Source organism: Hyalella azteca, unplaced genomic scaffold (genome assembly GCF_000764305.2).
Source record: "Hyalella azteca isolate HAZT.00-mixed unplaced genomic scaffold, Hazt_2.0.2 contig1165, whole genome shotgun sequence".
Taxonomy (NCBI): domain Eukaryota; kingdom Metazoa; phylum Arthropoda; class Malacostraca; order Amphipoda; family Hyalellidae; genus Hyalella; species Hyalella azteca.
The window spans coordinates 18307-35035 of record NW_025931492.1 but is presented as its reverse complement, the minus strand read 5'-3'; the positions used below and the strand labels follow the sequence as shown (position 1 = coordinate 35035).

The 16729-nt window shown below is 43.9% G+C and overlaps 1 protein-coding gene across 1 annotated transcript in view; it reads left to right on the top strand.

The window, feature by feature from the left end:
* The window catches only part of LOC108672132 (keratin-associated protein 10-8-like), a gene marked incomplete at its 5' end in the record, with an annotated part of 3095 nt that extends 1440 nt beyond the window's left edge, over window positions 1-1655 (top strand). The window contains 3 exons of the mRNA XM_018159759.1: window positions 27-140; window positions 747-1037; window positions 1614-1655. Of these exons, the coding sequence (XP_018015248.1) occupies window positions 27-140; window positions 747-1037; window positions 1614-1655 (447 nt within the window). The remainder of the gene's footprint in view (window positions 1-26; window positions 141-746; window positions 1038-1613) is intronic.
* Window positions 1656-16729: the final 15074 nt, after the last annotated feature.

Here is a 16729-nt window from a genome sequence, read left to right as displayed (position 1 = left end):
CCCTCTCCAGCTGTGCCCCCCTCCAGCTGTGCCCTCTCCAGCTGTGCCCCCCTCCAGCTGTGAGCCCTCCAGCTGTGCCCCCTCCAGCTGTGCCCCCCTCCAGCTGTGCCCCCCCCTTCCAGCTGTGCCCCCGTTTAAAGGTCAAATTTTATTTTTAAAACTTTACAAAAATTACGTTTAAAGGTCAACTAAAAATAATTGGAAAAGTTCAATACGAAAAGGAAAAATGTCCCAAATAATTTTTTTTAACGTTTCCCATTGCTATTTCCTTTCCCTTTCTCCTCTTCATCTCTTTTTCGCTTTTCTTCCTTTATTTTGTCGTCATCTTTCTCACTTTCTTTCTTGAGTCCCTTTCCATCCTCCTACCCTCTTCTCCCCTCACTTCCCTCACTTCCCTCACCGCCGCGGGACACGAGCCCGCATCTTTACCCTCGTCTGTCGGATGATGAGGCTCTATCATCAAAATATATTGAATGATGATATGATGAAGATGAATAATGACATGAAAATGAAGCGTATTAATATGAAGCTGATGTATGATTATAAGTGGCACATGGTCTTATTATACGATTATATATTATATGATTGTATGATCTCATATTTATCTGTTCATATTAACTGTAATATTCATATATGATAAAGGTCTCGCAGTCATTGTAAAAGTTATATTAATGGAAATATCAAATTCAATATTAATAAAATATCATAGTAGCCGCTATCAGCATGCACCCGGTCGTTCCGTACAGCTGACAGACTGTACCGAGCTGTGCACCGTACAGCTGACCGACTGTACCGAGCTGTGCACCGTACAGCTGACCGACTGTACCGAGCTGTGCACCGTACAGCTGACCGACTGTACCGAGCTGTGCGCCGTACAGCTGACAGGCTGTACCGAGCTGTGCACCGTACAGCTGACCGACTGTACCGAGCTGTGCGCCGTACAGCTGACCGACTGTACCGAGCTGTGCACCGTACAGCTGACGGGCTGTACCGAGCTGTGCACCGTACAGCTGACATGCTGTACCGAGCTGTGCACCGTACAGCTGACATGCTGTACCGAGCTGTACCCCCACCCTATTTCAACACCTCCCCTAATGTTGTATAATCATAGTTATAATATCACGAAATAACAATAAATAAACACAGTATATATATTAAGATGCGCGTGGGACGTCAGAATTTTTTAGTTTAATTTACGCTTGAGTTTGTAAAGATATTTATGAAAGATTGCTTATCATATGATAAATTTAATGCGTTAATTAGGAAAAACAAGGCTTTATTTATCTTCTAGGTAATGGTTGTTAATTATTTATATTAAGCTATATATTAATTACCCTGCAGTGGTTTATTTATGGTTCTTTCTCATTTATCTCGAAATAATCACCAAAATATCATAAAAAATAATTGCCGATTGTCCAAAATATTCACTTTTAATTTATCGATGGCAAGCATTTATCATTTATCGAATCCAGATGTTATATGTCATTGTTAAGAATACAGATCTAAGTCACTCACGTCTGTATTGTGTGTTTTATTTAGCCTATACAGTCGACCACACACACGCTACTCTTCGATTCAAATGTGTGCTTGTATGTATTGTATGGATTGTTCAGGTGCAGGCGTGCTGTATAGCCTACCGACGAGATCAGAACTGAAGTGATCTTCTTAACTTACACATACTGCTTGTATACTGCTGTGTACTGATGTGTACTGATGTGTACTGATGTGTACTGATGTGTACTGGTGTGTACTGCCGTGTACTGATGTGTACTGACGTGTACTGATGTGATGACAACGTTTAACAGTTTTCAGTTACAACAATAATAGTTATCTCAGTCGTCGCAGTTGTTGTAGTTTTAACTGTAACAATTCATCACTGTTATAACTGTAAATCGCATAGAATTATAACTGTAAGTAGCAGTTATATTAACTATAACTCTTCACAGTTATAGCAGTTATAACTGTAACACGTTAGCTCAGTTGCCAAAGTTATCGCAGTTATAACTGTAATAAGTTATTTAATTACTTCCGCAATACCCACTAATCTTCAGTTAGCTTATTTTGCAATAACCACAGTCTTTTGGCCACATTTTTACTGTACTAGAAAATTACAAAATTTATGCGAACATTAGAAAAGTTCTTATACAGTCTTCGACGATTACAATTTCACAGTTATTAGAGTTTTCAGATTTATTCAGCTCAAATGGTGCAAAATGTTACTCATAACGGTTTGTCAATTTTCAAAGATTACAGCATAGTCATAACGCACACAGTTCGTTTTCACGGTTTCTTCTCTCAGTTTGACAGTTTTCAGTTTACACTGTAAGATTGATCTTTCTTCTGTACACCCTGTATGCATGTCAATACAATTGACACAGCTCTCATACGCAATTTCAAAATTGTATTTCAAATTTTTTCATAGGTTACACAAATTTCACAGTTATGCCGGTATCGGTTTCACAGTTTGCATTTACTTCTCTACTATCTTATCACGCATTCATTAAGCTTAAAATGGTTACACTGTTCAATCATTTATTCGTTGGTATTTATTGTGCATCTTAACTAAATTAAATTTTTGTTGCAGCAAATTGTTATCAGATCCCAGTATCATTGCTACCAACTATCATTTCATCAAATTATCATTGCATCGACTTCGAATTGCATCAGATTGCTGATGCATCAAATTATATCATTCCATATAGTCATCATTGCAACAAATTTTTTAATTCCACGTAGTCATAATTGCATCGAGTTATTATTCTATGACATTTATATCAATTCAAATCATCTCGATTAAAACTTCAAATACAACGTATAAAATACCACAATAAAATAATCAAATACAACATACGTGAATTTCACGAATTCAGTTCGTTACTTCGTACTCATTCATTTGTATACGTACTCATTCATTTGTATACGTACTCATTCATTTGTATACGTACTCATTCATTTGTATACGTACTCATTCATTTGTATGCGTACATGGTGATATGTGGGGGCGGTGAGTCACGGCCTATGCTCCTGGCCCCGGTAGGCCTACACACACGGCCTACAGCAGCCCTCATGAGGGCACCATCACGTCATCACGCGCACGTGAGTCATCACTCATGTGTGAGTCATCACGTGAATATATTACAACACATCATTCATACAAGCATGTATTATAATGTATCAAACACACTTCGGTGAGGTTTGCTTTGTTTAAAGATTATAGACTTCTTTTTCTAGGAGTAAAAACACAAAGTTTCTTATTTGAATTTTATTATTAAAATTTATTGCTTATGTCCCCAAGCCTGCCTAGGGAGCAACCTAGGGGGCAGGCTGGGGAAGAAATTATTTATTATCTACTTGTGTAAATTTGTAATAATTTAAAACTCGAAGAGCTTCAGTTCGCTATCTCCATTTTATATAAATACATATCGATATTTTAATTTGTTAACAAAAATATTACAAAAAAACTTTAATGAAAACGTTGGTCTTGTAACTATAAAAATTGTGCAAACTTTACAGGAAAAATACCATTTATCGCGCGCGCCCCAAAGGTCAAAGCTTTCTGTATTAAATAAATGAAAATAATAATAATTGCGTTTGTCACTCATATGAGTGACATGAAGAAACTCCGAATTTGATTCTAACTTCAATATATTTCACTTGTAATAGTATCTCTAAGACCAAATCGTTTTTAAGAATTAAAGAACTAATAATTAAATAATTAAGTAATTAAGTAACTAAAATAAATAAAGATCATGCAAAAATGCAGAGAAACGCTTGGCAGCGGCGCGCTCAAGACGTCCGTATTTAAGGCGGCCGTCGTAAAGCCGTCGATCGAACGCGGCTACGGCCGTAGCGTGACGTGCGGGACCGTTCTTAGCATTCCTGTTACCGTGCACCTGTTGAGGTATACTACTCCTGTTTACCCATTAAACGGCAATCAGGGCACTAGACCTGAGTTCAGGTCTAACTTTAGTTAAAATATTGTCAGTTTTAACGCCGGTGGATCGTTGGTCAATAGTTGGCCGGCCATGAGACGCCTATGATTTTTAATAGGAGTGCGAGATGTCGCATCGAACTCACCTGTCTACGCGCCTGTCTAATTGACGCGGCAGAGCGTAGCTGGCGTTTCGGTGGCCGCTGAAAACCCGCCTATAGTTGCAGGGTTCAGTTGTAGTCTAGGGAGAATTCGGATTTGTTATCGTTTCTGCTTTATATGTCGTATTCTACATCTTTTAATAGCCCTCAGATTTATTAACTATGATTCCCTCTCTTTCATAAACTGCATATTTGTACATTATTTCTATCTCTCTGAAAGTCTTTCTCTTCCGTAATTCTCTTTATTTGAAAATTCCTCATTTCGCCTTTTAATTGATCATCTCCTGTTATTAATTTTTTCTTTATCAGATTCTTCATTTTTTGTCAGTGATTTCTGTAATCTTTTCCAAAAATTTTCCTCCTGTTAATTTAAATTTTTTATTTTATTTTAATTTCCATTCAAAGCCTCTTTCTCCACCTCCTTATTTTTTTACCTTTATTTTTTCTACATCATTTTCCGTGGCATCGGCGAGAGGTGTGGTAGTTTTTTTAATATTGTATTTTTTGTTTCAAAACTCTTTTTTGAAGAAAAGTTTTGAATATTGGTGAGGGAGATGGGGATTATTAGGAACATTTGAGGGCGTTCTGAGAGGTGTGAGGGAGGTTCTGGAGGACAGGTGGAGGGTGATGAAGGTGGTAAAGTGAGGGTAATGAATACCCTCAAAGTGAGGGTAGTATAGGAGCCAAAGTGAGGGTAATGAAGGTAACGAAGTGAGGGTAATATAGGAGGCAAGTGAGGGTAATCTAGGTGGAAAAGTGAGGGTTATGTAGGAGGCAAAGTGAGGGTAATGTGGGAGGGGGTGAGGAGAATTTAGAGGTATAGATGAGGGAAACCAAGTGGGGGAGTAGACGTGGGGCATGATGGGGAATAGAATAGGGAGGGTGTTAGGGGAGCAGCAGGTATCGGCAGCCGAGACGCTCGTTACGCGACTGCTTTATCGCCGCCGTGTAAAAGCCTGCCGCTGTTGTTGCTGTTGCGTTCTGTGTTGCTGCTGTTATACCTGCTGTTATTTGCTGCTGTGATTATTGCTGTTCCGTGTTGCTACTGTTATACCTGCTGTTATTTGCAGCTCTAATTATTGCTGTTCCGTGTTGCTGCTGTTATACCTGCTGTTATTTGCAGCTGTGATTATTGCTGTTCCGTGTTGCTACTGTTATACCTGCTGTTATTTGCTGTTGTGATTATTGCTGTTCCGTGTTGCTGCTGTTATACCTGCTGTTATTTGCAGCTGTGATTATTGCTGTTCCGTGTTGCTACTGTTATACCTGCTGTTATTTGCTGCTGTGATTATTGCTGTTCCGTGTTGCTGCTGTTATACCTGCTGTTATTTGCTGCTGTGATTATTGCTCTTGATCTTACTGTTGAAATGTCGCTGGCTTAATGACTGTTGATGAAACAGCTTTCATTATAACGTTTTATGTTATTATTGATAATATCATTATTAATATTATTATTATTATTATTATTATAATCATTAGTATTATTATTTTCATTTTAATATTATTATTATTGATTTTGATATTATAGTTGCTGTTGACGATGTTACCGTTGCTTTTGTTTGTGCTGCTGTCATAAATGTTTTCAAATGGCATAAACGTATCTGATACTGCAGGTATTGTTACAACATTTACCTTACCAAGGGGGAATTATTAGGTATTGGGGGCTGAAATAGGGATGAGGGGGGAAGTGAGGGATGAGGGAATACGTGAGGGTTGAAAGAGGGGATAGAAGGAAGACAGAGGGGAGAGGGGTTAGCAGTTAAGATAAGCGGCGCTGGATGCGCTCATCCAGAAGCTGCGATACGATACACCCGCCGCCCCACCCGCGATACGATACACCCGCCGCCCCACCCGCGATACGATACACCCGCCACCCACCCGCGATACGATACACCCGCCGCCCCACCCGCGATACACCCGCCGCCCCACCCACGCCTCATGTATTTGTACATATTTGTACAAATACAATTAATGTACGGATTTGTACAGCACTGCAAATCCCCGCAGTGGTTGACACTCAGCGGAATTTTTTTCTGTTTTGGACTCCCCCAGCTCATCCCCTCATTCCTTCACCCACTCCTCATCCCCCAGCTCCCCACCTCCCCTCCACACAGGAATACTCTGCCAATTGAATTTGCTTCTCCTAACCAGAGCTGGTCTGGCAATGGGCCAGCGCCCCCCCTCTTTTCCCTCCCCTTCCATTCTTTCCCTTCTCTTACCCTTCCCCTTTCATCCCTCCACTTCCCTCACAACCTCTAACTCTCCCTCCCCTCCTTGGAATCACATATCCTCTTGCAATCCCTCACTCACACATCCCCAGATATCCCTCTCCTCCTTTTAATACTGCAAATCCTCCATTCTCCTTCAAAACTTAACTCATCCCTATCCATCCCCTGACCCTTCCACTCTTCCCACTCACTGACCCTTTCCCCCCTCCCCCCACTGTTTGACCCTTCCCACTCTGCCCACCCACTGTTATTCCCCACTCTACTCACCTACTCCATTGACTTCCAATACTCTATTCCCCACCCGCCCATCTTTCCACCCCTCCCACATTTACAATAATTATTTTACTTGCACCACAAAGTTGATCGAATATAAACCCACTTTCACTTCACACATTTCTTGCTTACTTTTAGCACCTGTCTTGCGTGCTTTTGTAACGAGTTTAGGACGTCCTTGTGCAAAGCCGCGCTGATGCACCGCCTTCATCGTCCACCGTCCCAAAGCCATCGATGGTCGTGACCACCAGACATATGTCCTCATTAGAGCCAATTGATGCAAAATTCTTTTACTTCCTACTTCATATTTCCTCATTAGAGCCAATTGATGCAAAATTCTTTTACTTCCTACTTGCCGAGGGTATGTGGGGCAAAACTAGACGATACGAGGTCATGCTCAAAAATGCATCCAGTCATTTTCTTGGATGTCTTGAGAGTGAACTTTCTCAGCTCCTTCGGCGATGCGTTGAACAGCTTCAGACCAGCCATGGAAAGAGATCCCTCACGATTAGTCTGTATTCTGGCCATAGGCATTTGCTGTACAGTCTGCACCATCTTTCATTGTGATACGTCATTATCTAAATAATTTATTTTCAACGTTTTGATCCATCCCGGTTATCATCTTCCAAGTGTACAATTTGATATGCCTCTCTTCTCTCCAACGAGTGAAGCCTCTGGGGTTCCAATCTAACCCAGTAGCGCAGGGGCCATACTTTCAAAACTCGCTAAGTGAACGTAAGCACTTATACGCTCTATTTTCTTGTCTACGATTGATGGATTTTGATTGAAAGGCCGTCAATGATTGGCAGGTGAACTTACGATCTCTTAACTTTTTTTGAAAGTATGGCCCCTGGTCCCTTATACCGCCGATCCTTGACGTGGAGGCCCGTTGGACTGACTCCAATTGCCTCACCGCGCCCTCTTTTAGTGGCACCCAAAGCTGGCAGCAGTACTCAAGAATGGGGGAGCGCGAGGTCTTTGGAAAGTGTAATCATTGGCGTCGCTTCTTTTGTTCTAAATCTTAGCCAGATTCGTCCAATATGTTATCTACTTTTTGCAACAATTGCCGTTATGTTGTCATCAAACATGGCTTTGCTGCTCATCAACACTCCGAGATCACGAATAAGTCACTTATCCTCGATTTCTGAGCCGTTAGATGCCAAGTTGCGGTATTGCATCCAGATCTCTATATCAACTTTGTATCTCATTACTTCAACTTGGTGCCGTTGATATTGTATATTATTCACTGGGCCCAATCTTAGATTGTCGCTAAATCATCCTAGCCTCTCGCAGGCCTGATCGTCTGTGATCCTCATAAGCACTTTTATTTACCGCAAATTACGATGTAGATGCGTGGGTAAGCTCCCAGTGTGTCGGTGGTGTGGATGAGGAAGAGGATCGGTCCAAGCACCGAGTCCTGTAGCACACCGCTTTTCACTCGAGCTTCGTTCCATTTTGAATTTCCATTTGAAACAGCTGGTATTCTGTCCACTCTAAATCAACGCTACCATGCTTTTCCTGCTCCCAGCAGCCTTTAATTTTCTGAATAGCACCCCACGTTCAACTTTGTCAAATTTTATTGCAGAATCTAGGTATACCACATCTACGCCAGATCCCTCCACCAGTAGAGCCACAAGATAGGGTGTTCCTATAACTGTCACAAACACGAGCGATTTCGCCGAATGATGTCGAAAACTTGCATACGCACCTCAGGCTCGTCTCCCATAAACCTGGTCCACTCCACCCTCTCATTCACTCTGAGGAATACGTGAAGAACAGCAATGCAATTTTTGCTCCTGTGAGGGCCATTACGACCAAATTTGTCTCAGAAAAAGGATATATAAGTGACATGTGTATAAAGGCAGTCATTATCCGGACAATATGCCCCAGCCATTTACTGAGTGTTCAATCCATATCTATTTCTACCTGTATGCTTTACATTTTCATAATTTTACTCAACTCCTCTTTTCATCTCCTGCTCCACTCTCCTCTCGGATTTTTCCGCTCCTTCAATTCGCCTCCATCATCCACTTTTACCAACATTTCACAACAAATTTCCAACTTCTTCATTCCGCGAGTTTTCAACCGGCAAGAATTCTGACATCTTCATATCACCCACTTCAACCACCCACTTCGACCAAACACATCATGTCACTTTAAATCGATATTTTTACCCCATTTTTCACTAACAATTTTCGCCATTCACATTAATCGTCTTGTTTCATTACCAACTTTCATAAATAGTTTCACTACTTACTTCATCACCACTTTCAGTTTTTCATTCACGACTTTCACCACAAACTTGGATTAACCACTCCAACCACAAATTTCATGCTTCGTTTCCACTGCACGCTCAGTCCATCCACTATCACACTATCACCACCCACTCCCACCTTTTGCTGTCAACACCTACTTCCACCACCCCTTCCCCCCCTTTCACCACCCACTTCCACCATTGACCACCCACTCCCACCTTTTACTGTCAACATCCACTTCCACACCCCCTTCCCCCCTTCCACCACCCACTTCCACCATCCACCACAGACTTTCACTTTCACCACCATCCACCCACTTCCACCACCCACTTCCACCGCCCGCTTCCACCAACCACTTCCACCACTCCCTTCCACCAACCACTTCCACCACCCACTTCCACCACCCACTTCCACCACCCACTTCCACCACCCACTTCCACCACCCACTTCCNGTGTGGGTGGGGGATGGGGACACGGGGGTTGTGGGGAGCATGGGGGAGGTGAGGGTAGATGGAGAGGTGAGGGTAGATGGGAGGTGAGGGTACATGGAGAGGTGAGGGTAGATGGGGAGGAGAGGGTAGATGGGAGGTGAGGGTAGATGGGAGGTGAGGGCAGATGATGGGGTGAGGGTAGATGGAGAGGTGAGGGTAGATGGGGAGGTGAGGGTAGATGGAGAGGTGAGGGTAGATGGGAGGTGAGGGCAGATGATGGGGTGAGGGTAGATGGAGAGGTGAGGGTAGATGGGGAGGTGAGGGTAGATGGGGAGGTGAGGGTAGATGGGAAGGTGAAAGTAGATGGGGAGGTGAGGGTAGATGGGGAAGTGAAAGTAGATGGGGAGGTGAGGGTAGATAGGGAGGTGAGGGTAGATGGGAGGTGAGGGTAGATGGGGAGGTGAGGGTGGATGTGGAGGTGAGGGTAGATGGGAAGGAGAGGGTAGATGATAAGGTGAGGGTAGATGGAAAGGTGAGGGTAGATGGAAAGGTGAGGGTAGATGGAAAGGTGAGGGTAGATGGAAAGGTGAGGGTAGATGGAAAGGTGAGGGTCGCGACAAAGTCAGGCCTTAGAGGAAGGCTTGAGTCTGCCGCCATGTTTGCATCAAACACCAAACAAACACTGAATGTAAATACGATTCATCACATGCACTCACTCGTGAAATACGATTCTATTAAATGTGTACTTTGGGAATGATTAAATATTAAAGGAAAATGCTTTTTCGAAATATTTTCAAAATCAAATACAAATTTTTCTCTCAATTGTGGCATCAGAAATACGCACGCTCGGCGCACGCCGCCATTCACTCCGTTTATTCATGAATGACTGTCGTCACAGAAGTGAATGGAAAAATGAAGTTTATCGACATAAAATAATATGTTTCTTTTATACATTATAGTTTGTGAAAAATTTTGCATTATTACACCAAGAAGTATGTAGTTTGTTCCTGCCGCTGTAATAGAAATGCTATTGATCAGTACAATGTAATGGTATTGATACCTGAGTTCTGTACCGACAAGCACCGTGTAGGTGGTGGTCATCTCATTTACTTGCATCCCCAAATCCCCATTCTATGTATCTTATTCCCTCTTCTTGCATTTTCGAAATTATTACCCTCATTTATTTTCGATGACTTATTTCTCGCCCTTCAGCGCATTATTCTTTTTCCATTCCCTCCTTCTCACATTCCCCTTCCCTCCTCCTTATCCTCTCTTTCTTTATTTCTACTACTACTCTCAGTCTCTCTCCTGCTTCTATACACCTGCTCTCTTTTCACCCCTACTTTCTCTCTCTCTTTACACCCCTACTCTCTCTCTACACCCCTACTCTCTCTCTCTACACCCTTACTCTCTCTATACCCAAATTCTCTCTCTCTCTCTACACCCCCAATTCTCTCTCTCTACACCCTTACTCTCTCAACACCCCTACTCTCTCTCAACACCCATACTCTCTCTCTACCCCCTTACTCTCTCTCAACACCCTTGCTTTCTCTCTCTCTCTCTCTCTACACCCTTACTCTCTCTCTACACCCCTACCCTCTCTCTACACCCTTACTCTCTCTATACCCAAATTCTCTCTCTCTCTCTACACCCCCAATTCTCTCTCTCTACACCCTTTTTCTCTCAACACCCCTACTCTCTCTCAACACCCATACTCTCTCTCTACACCCTTGCTCTCTCTAAACACCACTGTCTCTCTCTCTACACCCTTACTCTCTCTCAACACCCTTGCTCTCTCTCTCTCTCTCTCTACCCTTACTCTCTCTCTACACCCCTACTCTCTCTCAACACCCCTACTCTCTCTAAACACCCCTACTCTCTCTAAACACCTACTCTCTCTCAACACCCTACTCTCTCTCAACACCCCTACTCTCTCTCTACACCCTTACTCTCTCTCTCTACACCCCTACTCTCTCTCTCTCTCTCTCTCTACACCCCTACTCTCTTTCTCTACACCCTTACTCTCTCTCTACACCCTTACTCTCTCTCTACACCACTACTCTCTCTCTCTCTCTACACCCCTACTGATGGGGAAGGTCAATTGGAATGGGGGTAGATGGGTTGGGGTGGTTCACCCCTATTCTCTTTACATCCCTACTCTCTTTTCACCCCTAATTTCTTTTCACACGTAATCTCTAATTTCTCCCTTTTTCTCTCTACACCCCTACTCTTTCCACTCTATCCTTCACTCCCTCCTCCTCCATCTCCTTCTTCCCCTCTTTCCCCTCGGTCTTTCCCCTCTCTCCCCTCGGTCGTTAAGTCAGTCGAGCAAAAGAGTAATTAAAAGCCCTCCTGCCAGCGGCCATTGCGGCCCTTATCTAAACCATCCCTCACCCTACCCTCATCCCTCTAGTGTGTCCCTTCCCCTCATCTCGAACGCATTATCTTTTATCTATTTTATTTTATCTGATTTCCATCACCTAATTTCTTACTTGGCTTGCCATGAGGCTTTTTCGCCACGCTCTCAATGCAAAGTTGTGTTCTCTTCCTGACACTCCGAAATCTTTCCCATTCTTTTTATTTCTGCACTACGTTCCCCATTCCTACAGTGCGTCTCCTATTCCTGCACTTCGTCCCCCATTCCAGCACTGCGTTCCCTATTCCTTCATTGCGTTACAATACCTGCAGGAATAAACACATAAACTTATCTCATAACATTAACATAGTTAAATCTCAGGTGTAATTTCCGTGGAGTTTCTAAAAAGTTCGTATTTCGTAGAATTTTATGTGTGAAACTTGATTTATTTACCAATGAATAAATATAAACTCAGTCATTTGTTATTAATTCATAATTTAAAATGTAAAATTTTAATCATATTATGTTTTATTTCAATAGTTCCATTTACCTGTCCCGTCATGTACGTAGGTAACACGGCGTGTACGTGCGTACGTACGTACAGGGACTGCGGCAGCGGGGGCAGCCTGGCAGAAAATTACTGGAGCCTTGAGGAGCTTTGTGGATGAGGGAAAAGGGGGGATAAGGGGGATGAAAAGGGGGGAGGGAGGGATATATGTAGGATTAATGCTTATCCTTACATTAATCCTCGTTTCCTCTCCCTCTACCGATATTCTACACATATTCCTGCGTCAATATACCTTCACTATAGATTTGTTGTATTGTTATTGGCCTAAATTATATCTACACTGCACCCTGACTCTACTCAATATTTGCTCTACTTCTACCTGACCCGCACTAGCTGCACTCTACCTTCAGTCTACCTTCACTCTACCTTACAAGGACAAACGTGATCAATTTTATTTCAGTATTCGAATTAATAATGAGCGTTAAGTCAATGTTTTGCCACTCTCGCCGAGTCACTGAACTCGAGTACAAATGATCATTGAAGATAATAAAATTAAATGGGGACTTTCCAGTTAGGATCCGGGATAATTTTAGCGTAACAATCCATCCTTGATTATTACGAGGTTCTCACTCCACTGCAGCAAGTTGCTCGAGAAGCGAAAACAATCACTGGATTTTCAGAAAAAATGCGATCGACCATCACTGGATTTTGAAAAAAAACTATAAACAATCACTGGATTTTGAAAAAAAAACATTAGCAATCAATGGATTCTGGAAAAATGCAATAAATATTCGCTGTATTTTGGTAATCCCGCTGCCGCTATCATATCATCTTCTCTGCACTTGTAATGATTTTCAAAGTTAAGTAATGTGAAGTGAAGGAAGTCTCGTGTAAAGCCCTTGGTTGAATCGCGCTTTGAGATTTGCAAGAAATTTTTAATTATGAAAAATTAAATTACAATTCATTTGAATTTAGTTTAATTTTTTTCTTTTTATAGCTCTCGGCTTCTGCTGCCTCTAGACGCTAGGCATACAATTTCAGGTCTAGGTAATATAATTATTTGATCATTTTAACAAAATAATAGTTCAAAAATATAATAATTAGAATAATATTATTATTTTAATAATATGATAAGTATAATAATATTATAATTGCCGAGAGAATTGAGTTAAACAAACGTTAGGTTTTTTTTGGAGTTCAGAAGTTTCTGATCCTGATACCACAAATATATACTCACGATACTGAATGGTATTCGCTTGGGCGTTGAGGGGAAACGTCAGGTAAGTTGTCGTTAGTAACTGTGATCTAACTTTTCCCTACCCTCACTCTACCATTAGTTTATCCTCACTCTACCCTCGCGCTACCCTCACTCTACCAGCATACCATCACTCTACCATCACTCTACCATCACTCTACCATCACTCTACCATCACTCTACCCTTACTCAATTCTCACTCTACACTCACTCTACACTTAGTTTATCCTCACTCTATCCTCAATTTACCCTCACTCTATCCGCACTCTACCATCTCTCTACCCTTACTCACTCCTCACTCTACACTCACTCTACCCTTACTTAGACATAAACAAAGCCTTATTTGAACATTAAAAGCATCATTTTACCTTTAACCCACCCTAGTCCTACCCTTACACCCCTCTGCCTCACCCTCACATCCTCTTCACCCTCCCTCACTATTACCCCTCATCCTAATCTCCTCCTTACCCCCCTCCATTTAACCCCACCTTCACCCTCACCCTCGCCCTCATCCTCACCCTCACCCTCACCCTCACAAGCCATCAATCAACAATCACACTTCCCTCAGCGTCGCCAATCGCATCGGATTCTCCCATGACTTTCCCTCGCGTGCGACCCTCAGCTCGGCGGCTGTGGGAACCTGCTTACCCTCACTGCCCTTGGTGCGAGCCCTCGTCAACCACGTCAACCCTTGTCAACCTTTGTCAACACTTGTCAACCCTTGTCAACCCTTGTCAACCCTTGTCAACCCTTGTCAACCCTTGTCAACCCTTGTCAACCCTTGTCAACCCTTGTCAACCCTCGTCAACCCTTGTCAACCCTCGCCAACCCTCGTCAACCCTTGTCAACCCTCGCCAACCCTCGTCAACCCTTGTCAACCCTTGTCAACCCTTGCCAACCCTCGTCAGCCCTTGTCAACCCTCGCCAACCCTCGTCAACCCTTGTCAACCCTTGTCAACCCTCGCCAACCCTCGCCGACCCTCGCCAACCCTCGTCAACCCTTGTCAACCCTCGTCAACTCTCGTCAACCCTTGTCAACCCTTGCCAACCTTTGTCAACCCTTGTCAACCCTTGTCAACCCTTGTCAACCCTTGTCAACCCTTGTCAACCCTTGTCAACCCTTGTCAACCCTCGTCTACCCTTATCAACCCCTGTCAACCCTCGTCAACCCTTGTTAACCCTCGCCAACCCTCGCCAACCCTCGTCAACCCTCGCCAACTCTCGTCAACCCTTGTCAACCCATCGTCTACCTCGCACATACCCACATCGTCTACCACACATATACCTACATTTTCTACCTCACACGTACCCACATTTTCTACCTCACATGTACCCACATTGTCTACCTCACACTACTGGTAACCACACAGCTAATCTACCCAAGGTTCATACCACAGTTTGTCTACCTCATACGGCGACCGATAGCAGCGTCGACGATATTGAATAAACAGCATAAACATGTCCCTTTTAAGTACATATATTATCTGGCTGCTTATATCGCAAGTTCACAAAGAATTTTAAAACAAAGAAAACGCCAAGAAAATTCACCATATCGATATTGAAAACGTAGCGGAGTCCAGCTCCATCATCGGTTCAACAAGCGAAAAACGAATATAATCGTGTTATATATCGTTTTTAATATCGATTTGGTGAATTTGCTTGGCGTTTTCTTTGCTTTTAAATTCCTTGTGAACGTCCCTATTAGCAATACAAGTAATAATAGTAATAAAAGTATCGCAGTATTACTAGTTGTAATAGTAATCCCAGTAACACTAGCTATTCAAGATATAATAGTAATACAAGTAATGTTACTAATAGAAGTAATATATTAGCACTGTTAGTACATCACGATGCAGCTGATGAGCGTATATATGATAACAGTCCTTGTTTTAACTGGAAACATAAGCACTTCGCTGTCAGCAATACAAGTAATATGTTAGTGCATATAGTGAAGTAATATGTTTGTGCAGTTAGTGAAGTAACATGTTAGTGCAGTTGGCGCAGTAATATGTTAGCGCAGTTAGTGCAGTAATATGTCAGTGCAGTTAGCGCAGTAATATGTTAGTACAGTTAGTGAAGTAATATGTTAGTGCAGCAATACAAGTAATATGTTAGTGCAGTTAGTGCAGTTNCAGTGTTACCGCTGCAGGCGCTCAGTGTTACCGCTGCAGGCGCTCAGTGTTACCGCTGCAGGCGCTCAGTGTTACCGCTGCAGGCGCTCAGTGTTACCGCTGCAGGCGCTCAGTGTTACCGCTGCAGGCGCTCAGTGTTACCGCTGCAGGCGCTCAGTGTTACCGCTGCAGGCGCTCAGTGTTACCGCTGCAGGCGCTCAGTGTTACCGCTGCAGGCGCTCAGTGTTACCGCTGCAGGCGCTCAGTGTTACCGCTGCAGGCGCTCAGTGTTACCGCTGCAGGCGCTCAGTGTTACCGCTGCAGGCGCTCAGTGTTACCGCTGCAGGCGCTCAGTGTTACCGCTGCAGGCGCTCAGTGTTACCGCTGCAGGCGCTCAGTGTTACCGCTGCAGGCGCTCAGTGTTACCGCTGCAGGCGCTCAGTGTTACCGCTGCAGGCGCTCAGTGTTACCGCTGCAGGCGCTCAGTGTTACCGCTGCAGGCGCTCAGTGTTACCGCTGCAGGCGCTCAGTGTTACCGCTGCAGGCGCTCAGTGTTACCGCTGCAGGCGCTCAGTGTTACCGCTGCAGGCGCTCAGTGTTACCGCTGCAGGCGCTCAGTGTTACCGCTGCAGGCGCTCAGTGTTACCGCTGCAGGCGCTCAGTGTTACCGCTGCAGGCGCTCAGTGTTACCGCTGCAGGCGCTCAGTGTTACCGCTGCAGGCGCTCAGTGTTACCGCTGCAGGCGCTCAGTGTTACCGCTGCAGGCGCTCAGTGTTACCGCTGCAGGCGCTCAGTGTTACCGCTGCAGGCGCTCAGTGTTACCGCTGCAGGCGCTCAGTGTTACCGCTGCAGGCGCTCAGTGTTACCGCTGCAGGCGCTCAGTGTTACCGCTGCAGGCGCTCAGTGTTACCGCTGCAGGCGCTCAGTGTTACCGCTGCAGGCGCTCAGTGTTACCGCTGCAGGCGCTCAGTGTTACCGCTGCAGGCGCTCAGTGTTACCGCTGCAGGCGCTCAGTGTTACCGCTGCAGGCGCTCAGTGTTACCGCTGCAGGCGCTCAGTGTTACCGCTGCAGGTGCTCAGTGTTACCGCTGCAGGCGCTCAGCAAGTTGAAAAATTCAAATTTCTGTTAAGAAAAAAAATAAAAATTCCACCATATATGAGGGGAAGGGGAGGGCAGGAAGGGTACATTTGAGGGTAAGGGGAGGGAAGGAAAATGGAAA